The sequence below is a fragment of the Charadrius vociferus genome, unplaced genomic scaffold, assembly GCF_000708025.1.
Source record: "Charadrius vociferus isolate BGI_N301 unplaced genomic scaffold, ASM70802v2 scaffold329, whole genome shotgun sequence".
In the NCBI taxonomy this organism is placed as follows: domain Eukaryota; kingdom Metazoa; phylum Chordata; class Aves; order Charadriiformes; family Charadriidae; genus Charadrius; species Charadrius vociferus.
Window position 1 is genome coordinate 1,498,128 of NW_009649982.1, and position 9,588 is coordinate 1,507,715.

Below are 9,588 nucleotides of genomic sequence, written 5' to 3' on the forward strand. Positions count from 1 at the left end.
CGGAGTCACCGCCTCCGGCTGAGCCGCTGCCGGCCCCTTCTTATCCCCACGGGGCCTGTTACCTCGCGGTGGGGACGGGGCCGTGGGCTGGCAGCTGCCCCGGCCAGTGTCCCCTGGGGGTCCCCAGTCCTCGTCGGGACTGGAAAGGCCTCGGCCCTGGGTGCTGTCTCTCAGCCTTCGAAAGGGCGTGAAATAACGCGGGTACTGGAGGGAGCTGCCCTGGGCACTGCGGAGTTGCCACAGACTGGTAGAACCCGCTTGCCGTGCGTCTGTCGGTACTGCTGCAGTGGTCAGTTTGGCAAGAAATTTGCGCTGAACAAACCAGAGGTGCTTAGCTTCTGATGATTTGCAAAGAAACCAGCTTCGTAGTGATACAAACACCAACCATTATTCCACTCTGATACACTTTTACCTGGCTGTGGTTTGCGTTGTTATAGGCTTATCCTAAGAATTGCTTTTAAAGAAGTTTTTGAGGCAGCTTAGCAAGGCTGGAAGAAGAGACTTTGGGTCTCTACAGCACTGTTGCACATTTCTCTGGATTTCTGTTACTTCTACATCTCAATGTTTTTAAACTCCAAACCTGAGGCATGTGGAAAATAAGATTAATGGTTTCCTGGTATTTTAAACATTATGGGACAAATTCAGTTGATTTTTTTTTTTTTCCTTGTAGATGCTCTTTTGGTTTTATTGCAAAAGTAAATTTATGCTGAAATGTAAATCTTTAAGCGTCCAATTTCTCTGAGCTAACACACATTCCACAAATGTGGGAAAGTTTCAGACAGATTCCTGGTATGGTTATCTAGGTGGGTCTGGAAGCTAGCTATGGTTAGGTCTGTTCAAAATCTCAGTGAAGCTTTGTTTACTCAAAAAAACCCAAATAAAGAGTCTCTCACATGGAGAGTGGCAAAATGAGCAGTTAATCATTTGTTTAACCTCTAGAAACTAGCTGCTTGGCTACTGAAGTGAGAACTAAAGCGGGAAGAAAGATATGCTGCTTGGCTGTTCCTGACCCAATCTCGTCCTCACTTGAATCAGTTCTTCCTTTTTCCCTGACCACTGAGGCTGTGTTGCTTGCAGCTTTTTCTTTAAGCTATAGTGGTCTGTATGAGAGACAGTGTTGATAACACTTGCAACTCTCTCTTGGCTACAAACCAAATTGCAGATAAATGATCAGGAAAGATGTTACCTTTATTGTTTTTTATAGCCATTTCCCAGGCTAGGTGTGATTTGAGGGATAAAAGCAAACTGTTACCGTATTTGGTGCTTTTGGGACTATCCAATCCTTTAGTTTGCTAGTGGCATTTTAGGACATGCAGTGATCATCAGGCGATGAGGGCAACAAAAAGATACGTGTGTAAACTGGGAAGCAAGATGCAGGTGTAGGTGACTAGTTGTTTCCCTTTCTGTCACATGGTGTCTTACATTAGAACTTGGGCTGGTTACTGCCTCGGCTAAGGGTTACTGTTGTGTGAACTCTGTGATCTTTGACCTGAGCAGAGTAATGGCGATGTATGGTTCCCATTAGCAAGCCCAGGTTTGACAGTTCTCCTTGTGTTAAGAAACTGTTTCCAGAGTCATAGACAAACCACAAAATGAGCTAGAAGGGGTTTGTGTATATGTTAATATATAATCAAATTTATTTTGTTAAATGCTTACTGAATTCAAATTTTGAAGAGTTTTTCCTGGGGGAGTTCTGCTGACTAATTTTTTCTTTTCTGCCGTTAGACTTCCGGCTCGCTCTTATTCAGCTTCATGTATCTGCTGTTAAATCAGATAACCTTCAGCGAGCCTGTGGACTGGTGAGAGAAGCATCAGCTAAAGGAGCAAAAGTTGTGGCTCTACCTGTGAGTAAAGATTATGGTCTACTTAGCACCTATACCTCAAACCCTTGGAAACCTCTTTGTAGTGTTACTAACGCATTATATATTTCTGTTTCTTTCTGGATAGCTTAGGTGCTGTATGAGGCTCCAAAATAGGAAAAAAAACCACCAGGGATTCTGTCTAGCAGCACACTTAAGAAGGGGGGGGTGGGGAAACAGGTTGTCTTTTCTGTGGTATAAGATTCTGGTTAAGTTTTTGCTGGCTTAAATCCCAAGCAATTCCATCACTGGTATGTTTTGAATTCACAAAAGTGACACTGCAGAAGCTTTCCATGCTAGGAAAAGGTGATTTTTCAGCTAAAGAATGTTGATAGGAAGATGAAAGAAAACAGGTATACAGTAACTCTCTTTGCCATAATTGTTCCAGATGAGATAGTGTATGATAAACAAAGTAGACTGAAGACATTTCCATCAGGTCATTTGTGTGTGGCTGAATTATGATTAAAACACACTTCTTTTGTGACTTGCTTGTGTGGGAACATAAATAGCCACTTAAAATTACTGACCATTTCTGATTTACTTTTTGGACTTCAGCCATGATTACCTTGCTGAATTTTCATACAGTTGAGTGTGCTGCCAACTAGGTGACCTTCCCAGTGCAGCTTTGAACTTCTTTCCTCTCTTTCTGGGGGTACATCTGTTACCTCTGTGCCCTGCAGCATCTGACTTAGGAGTGCAAAGTTCTTCTCTGGGTGAACTTTTGGTATGAATGTTTTCCCTCCTGCTGTCACAGGTGAAGTATTAAGCGACCTTCCCAGCTCCTCTGTGCTAACACAGCTCATGTGTTGCAAATGTGACCTTTGATTATTCTGTCTGGGCCTCCTACACTGAGATTATCCATTATTTGCTAGTTTCATCATGTGTACAACATTGAGTTTTCCAGACCTATTTAGTTGAGATACTCACTTTGCCAATGATAATTTATGCTTTTAGAGTAAAATTTGTCAAACAAGGGCAAGGTTTTTCACAGAGTTTTGGGAGGTAAATTTCGTAGTGGCATTAGGGCATAGGCATGAAATGTTCACTTCCCTCCGCTTTTTTTTTTTTTTAAAGTCACCCTACATAAAGAACAAAAGTAACTTCTACTGACTATATAATATACACATTTGCAGAGGCATGTGGCAGCTTTCCTGTGACATGTTAGTCTTGATGTGTTAAAATTTTTTCATTTCTGAACCAGGAAAAATCGGTGGAAAAAACACAATTTGTAATGTTTATGGATAAAAAATAAAAAAAGAATCCATTTGAATCTAGAACTTGATAGAAAGCAATTTAAAGATTTGTCACTGTATTCTTACCACTTTGGAGAGCACAGGACTAGGTGATCTGTGCAAACAGCCTGCAGTTTTGTTCCAGTGTCAACTTATGAACAGCCTCATGCACTGCTACCGCAAGCTTGCACAGAGTTCTGCCGGTTCTCTTGAGCCCATGTACAACCTGCACTGACACTGCAAGTGGCAAGATGAAGGTGGAGGCAGCTGGCATTGCTTTCATTTCCTTGAAGTTCAGTCCAACTTTCAAAAGCCTGGGAAGCTCATTTGACAGCCTGGCGAGACTTCTCTTCCTGCCTCTTCCGTCTACAAATTCTGCTGTGGGTTAGCTGGCACCTGCTGGTCCAGTGTCTGTATATGGGGCAAAAACATCCATCCAGTTTTCATTCAGTTATTCCAGTTCAATAGAATCTACTACAGTTGTAAAGAAGTTTGCTTGAGCGGTTAAGGCATAAATGTTTACTGTGCTATTCACAGCTTGATTTACTGTTTTTTTTTCTTTGGGGGGGGATCTTGTTACAACTTCCAGTGAGCAAAGGTAACAATTGAGGCAGATGCTTGGGCATCTTGGAATAGCTTGCTGAAGAGCAGTTGCTGGTACTCTCTGATAGCCTGTCTGTGGCCTTCAGCTGTACTACTTTAGGGGACAAAAAAGTGTTGGAGGAGGGGGTGTGTCTCACATCCTCACGGAACTGGCAAATATAATGCAGAGTAAAAGTTCTGGGTATCTTGGGCATCTCAAATATCACTAGCCACCTACTTCAGGCATCTAAACTGCTCTGTTAATCTTACTGTCTAAAGATTACATGCCTGGTTCTGAGGGATAGCAAATCTTTAACTAGATCCTAGGACAGAAGACACTGTTCAGTTGTGAGGAAATGGTGTTTAAAGAACTGCTTTAGGAAAGGATTAGTAATTGTGAGAAATGCATGCTTTTTCAAAGGTCCTTCCAAAAATTATGAAATCATGGGCTGTGGACAAGAGCAAGCATTTCAGAGTTTTGAGACATGTTATTTAACTTGTAACTTGTCAAATGAACTAGGTGGAACTTGGTTCATTGTTCTGATGAGAACATCCCTTTTGACCTTGCTAAGCGTAGACTGATAAAAGTGCTAGCCTTGTTACTTGCAGCTTGCATGATACTCCTAGCTCATGTTCTGTTTGGCATGCCTACACACCCACTGCGTTCTCTCTAGTTGTTAAGGTCTCTCTGGCCTCCTGATATTTTCTGATTTGCTTCTTAAGCTTTTGTAAACTAAACTCCTGTAACTAAAGATTGTATGAGAACATTGATTGACAGAGAGCAGTTTGAAAGGTCAAGTGCATCTCCTTTCAGTGGTATTACTGGATTTTAACTTTTTTTTTTTTCCCCCACCTAATTCTAGGAGTGCTTTAATTCTCCATATGGAACCCAATACTTCAAGGAGTATGCAGAGAGGATCCCTGGGGAGTCGACACAAAAGCTCTCAGAAGTTGCAAGGGAGTGCAGCATATATCTTATTGGAGGTAGTTTACTCTTAGTGACTGTCTCACTGAGGGGAAAAATAGGCAATGTCTATTAGTGCCATTGGATCAAAATTCCGTATAACACAGTGGGGGAAATCTTTATTCTCGCCTTTACAAAGGATCCATTCCAGAAGAGGATGGTGGAAAGTTGTATAATACCTGTACTGTCTTTGGGCCTGATGGTGCTATGTTGGCAAAGCATAGGAAGGTAAGATGGCAGAATATGGTTATTAAATATCCTTTCTTTAGAAAATGTATTCGTTACATCAAGATATCTAGCTATTTTGCAGGCATTCTTTCCATGAGGAAGATATAGAGCCATACTACAAATTATTTATTATATTTTTAGCTATTTTTAACTAATCTCTATTACTGCCTGGGAGAAGGAGAGAACATTCTATTTGGTAAGCAATATAAACACTTGATATGTGCATCACTTGAGTCACAGGGATTATATGTGTTGTTCAGAATGGCCAGAGCCAGTCTTTTTTTTTTTTTTTCCAAATAGCTTTAGGCATGTATATTTCTGTAAAGAAGAAAGCTGCTTTAAATCATCTTTAGGAGATCTCACAATCTTAAGCAATGTTTAGTTAGCACCCTGACAAAAGAGTAGTCTAGATAACAGTTTCTAGAAAACACGTGCCTAATAGAAAGAGGCAAGATACCAAGTAGATAAATTGTTATTGATTGTTATTGTTCATACTATAATTACAGGTTCATTTGTTTGACATTAATATTCCTGGGAAGATACAGTTCAAAGAGTCTGAAACACTGAGTCCAGGGAATAGTTTCTCCATGTTTGATACTCGTGAGTATAAGACAAGCAGTCTCTTTAAGGAGCTCTAGGACAGTAACACTACAGTCATTCTGGAGTTCTCTTCCCCCTCCTCCACCCCAGCAATGGATTTTTAGGCTATCAGATTTATAATAGGCATTTGACAAACATGGCAAATACAGTTTAAGTTTGTTCCAAGTGCGTGCATCACTTCTGAAACTTTTAGAAAGGCAATGTGATTGCAAAAGGACAGAAGAGTAGAAGGATTGAAGCATACATCATGGCACTTCTGTTAACAAATAGCAGTCCCATTGATTTGTTAAAGACAAGTTACTGTATTTTTTAATAGCAGTTACATCTTTAAAATGGTTCTTATAGAACATGGTTTGGAAAAAGAATATATGTAGCAAACAGCTACACTGGAACATTGGTTGATGTGAGGACGATACAATAATGGAGACAATTAACTGTAAATCCCATTCTAACATTCTTGAATCAACTGCATCAGATAAAAAAGCAAGACACCTACTCCCGCCATCCCCACAGTGTTCAAAAAGTAACATGTCCTGTTTACTGAGCTCTCCGAAGAGTCTCATCTCCCATGGTCACTTATTTCTCCTTGCAATATGACATGCTCTAGGAAAGTACATGACTGTAGTTTCTTTAGCCCATGAAGAGCAGCGAGAGCTTTCTTCCCTTGAAAATAAAATAACTGAAAAACCTGCAGCTAAATCAGAGATGAATACATTACACACAGACTTGATGTAACATGATTTTGTGGAAATGGCTGTTTTTAAGGGGTAGATAAGACTGCTTCTCGCAGTCGTCCTGTCATCATAAAGCATGAATTCTCTCCCACAAATAGCCAATGCTTGTTGCAGATAAGGATACATATTTAAATATAGCTCCTCTTGTTACTGTGAGACATATAAAATAACAGCCGGCAGGATGGCTACAGGGAGTCTTGTGATTGCTTTTGTGTACTTGTGATAGCAATATGACTGTTGTCTCTTGTGTTTTGAGAACAGCATACTGTAAAGTGGGCCTGGGCATCTGCTATGATATCAGATTTGCTGAGATGGCTCAAGTCTATGGACAGAAAGGTGAGGCTGGGTCACCTAATGGAGCATGGTTAGCCCTAAGGCCTGAACTACGCAGGGCTGTTTCAGGGTGGGACATACTGGGCAATCTGTGTGATCAGGCGCTCTTATCCTTGGCCAGTAACAGAATATGCATCTTGTGGCCAAGACTTTGTTGTTCAAATGAGTGTCTGCTCTCCTTGAGTAAAGTAACAATCTTTTCCTGACACATTTGCTGATGGAGTGATGGAGATGGGTATATCCCCACACTTGGTAATGTGTCACAGGGCTTTGCTGACATAAGTAATCACCCATGTCATGTATGGACAGGCTCTATTTGGTTCTGTTTTGTGCAGAGTTTGGGAAGTACTGAGAGAAACCTTGCCTCGAATCTCAATGTGAAGGGCCACTCTAGGGTAAACCCTCTTCCCCTTAATGATGGTTGGGTTCTAATTTTCTTTTAACAAAGGCTGCCAGCTGCTGATATACCCAGGGGCTTTTAACCTGACCACAGGACCAGCTCATTGGGAACTGCTACAAAGGGGACGGTAAGAACAAAGTAGCAGCTTATCCTCCTGTTCCAGAGGGAGTGTTAGTATGTGGAACTGAACTGTTCTTGTCTTCCAAATGCATCAGAAGTGGTGCTGCAGGGCCACTGTGCTATTGAAGCTGCACCGTTCCTCAAGCCTTACATGGGACACCAAAATGATTTTGTTGTCAAGCAGAAAGCAGGAAATGCTTATCCTTCACTCCTGCCAGCTCCTCGGCAGTTATGCCCTTTCAAGGACCCATTTCCCTGTAAGGACCCTTCACACACAAACTTCTAGACAGAAGAGCCGATAACAATTTGAGAACTGCTCTAGTTACAGATAGAAATAGACCCTGAGATTCCTGAGTGCAGTGTTATTTATTCATTTGGTCAGCTTCAATCAACTTTGCTACATACTGAATGAATATGTAATTCATTCTACCCGCTAACTCTGGAGCAGGTGATAGAGGCTTCTGTTTCCAGGCTCTGCTTTCTCTGACCTTCATATCATTTACAATTTTGGCTAGTCCTTGGGAGGATATATAGCTTGCCCTTCAGAGTGAATTCTTTCTCTTCTGCTTAGTTAATTTGCGGTATAAAAAAAAAAAAAATCTATTCACTTTTTCCCCTCCCTTCCCGCATCTTTCTGTCAATACAGAGCTGTTGATAATCAAGTCTACGTAGCTACTGTATCTCCTGCTAGAGATGAAAAAGCATCCTATGTTGCCTGGGGACACAGCACTGTAGTAAATCCATGGTGAGTTCAGAGAAAAAAAAAACAAACCCACCTTTTCTTGGTTAAAAAATATGTTGTACTTGACAGTCACGTTTCAGTCCCACATTTCCATCTACTCTTAAAAATGTCATAAGTTCTCAGTAAAAAGCATCTGAGACTTAAGCCTATGTTCTCAAAATCATCCTTTAAAACTGTCTGACTGAAAAACAAGAAAGAAACTCCAAATAGTTTAACAGTATGTATTCTTTTTGGTAGCAAATAAGCCACTTAGTCCTAATATTTAGTATTTGTTAAGCTGCTGCTGTTTTCAACTTTTCCCTGGAGTTCAGTCCGTTATGTACTATTCATTATGGTAATTCTCTGGGCTGAACTGAACCATTGTAAACAGCTTACACAAAACTACTTCTCAAAGTAGTTGTTCCTCAAAGAACAACACTGCTTTGATATAAGAGGGAACAAGAAGAATGTCTTCAGCTTCAGCTAAGAGACATACTCTGACTTAAGCAGAAGTCCTGCAGATGCACAGGAGGTAAAAGTGACCAAATCTTCTGGCTGCTATTTTTCTTTCAAGTAAATCCACTGATAGTTCTCTTCCAGATGATTGCAAAGTAAGAAGAGCTTTATCTATGTCTTGAGCTTTTAACTTTATATGATGAAAGCAGTGACAGAACACCTAGCATAAATAATGTTCAGTAGCTCATGCAGAATATAAGTATACTCCTATTAAAAGCCAGTAGGATCTGAAAGGAGAAAGTGTTAGTCTTTGCCATATATGGCTCTCTCTGGTGAAGTTGTTTCTTTCCCCCTGAGGTATATTGCATTCTCACATGCACTGGTTCTCATAGTTGCTCTTACCATGATTCCTGATCTTTGGAATCATCCTTATGTATGTATATGTCATATAAAGTGTGCCACGGGTAAAGCCTGGAAGCCATTTCTTTCATGCCAGAGTTATGAATTATGATGCCATTTTTAGGACAGCCCTGTGCTTTACAGCTGTAGACATCAAGGGTAGGAACTCCCTTTTGTACAAACAGCAGCAACTGGACTGATGCCTTGAGACCTCTGTGTTAATGCTGTGAACAAATGTGCTTAATTTTGCAGGGGTGAAGTCATAGCCAAAGCTGGGGCTGAGGAAACAGTTATATGCACAGATATAGGTAAGGGTAAAATTTGGATTTTGTTTTTTTCTTTCTTTCCCCTCCCCGCTTGCTTTCTTCAGTACAGGTCATGAGACTAAGGACACAAGTTTTTTTAAGTCCACAGGCTTGCACGTGCAATTACAGATGATGCAGTGTTCCCATCCCTTCTCTACCTTTGCTAGATTAAATCAAGAACAAGCAGCACTTGACTATAGTCTTCCAGTTTCCTTACTTATGAGGAAGCTCCCACCTTAGGAAAGAGCGTAGTTGGGGCTTCCTTCAGCCCTGGCTGCCCAGTTGCAGTGCCTTACAGACCCATTCTCCATGAAACATGTCCTTCTCCCTGCCTTACCTCAGAGCAAGTCAGGAGCTTTCCTTTTTGACTGCTGTTCTAATAGCGCTTTCTTCCCCCTCTGCAGATCTGAAGAAACTTGCAGAAATACGTCAACAAATTCCTATTTTAAGCCAGAAGCGTTGTGATCTCTATGGCATAGAGATGAAAAAGTGAAGCTGGGTGAATAGGGGAGGTCCAATTGGCAAAATGGCTGCTGCTTTCGTCTTCGTAAGGATTCCCTTACTAGTTGCTCCACAATCCACTGCTAAATGTACCAGTTAATTAAAAAATTAAAAAACAAACAAAACAAAACCAAGCAACCCCCCCCCCCCCCCC

General features: G+C 41.1%; 1 protein-coding gene across 1 annotated transcript; it reads left to right on the forward strand.

Moving 5' to 3' along the window:
* Positions 1 to 1,329: 1,329 nt before the first annotated feature.
* NIT2 (nitrilase family, member 2) lies at positions 1,330 to 9,462 on the forward strand. Its single transcript, XM_009891652.1, has 10 exons — positions 1,330 to 1,354; positions 1,726 to 1,844; positions 4,537 to 4,657; positions 4,777 to 4,865; positions 5,372 to 5,465; positions 6,461 to 6,535; positions 6,981 to 7,059; positions 7,699 to 7,797; positions 8,881 to 8,936; positions 9,338 to 9,462. The coding sequence occupies exons 1-10, from the start codon at positions 1,330 to 1,332 to the stop codon at positions 9,424 to 9,426; spliced, it is 846 nt and encodes a 281-aa protein (XP_009889954.1). The 3' UTR covers positions 9,427 to 9,462.
* The last annotated feature ends 126 nt before the right edge of the window (positions 9,463 to 9,588 follow it).

Excerpts from the sequence above, each read along its gene's own strand:
- NIT2 (XM_009891652.1), top strand. The coding sequence starts at position 1,330 with ATGAGGGCAACAAAAAGATACGTGT. Across the intron at positions 1,355-1,725 it reads GGCAACAAAAAGATACGTGT|ACTTCCGGCTCGCTCTTATT; the intron begins GTAAACTGGGAA and ends TTCTGCCGTTAG. Across the intron at positions 5,466-6,460 it reads TTTCTCCATGTTTGATACTC|CATACTGTAAAGTGGGCCTG; the intron begins GTGAGTATAAGA and ends TTTTGAGAACAG.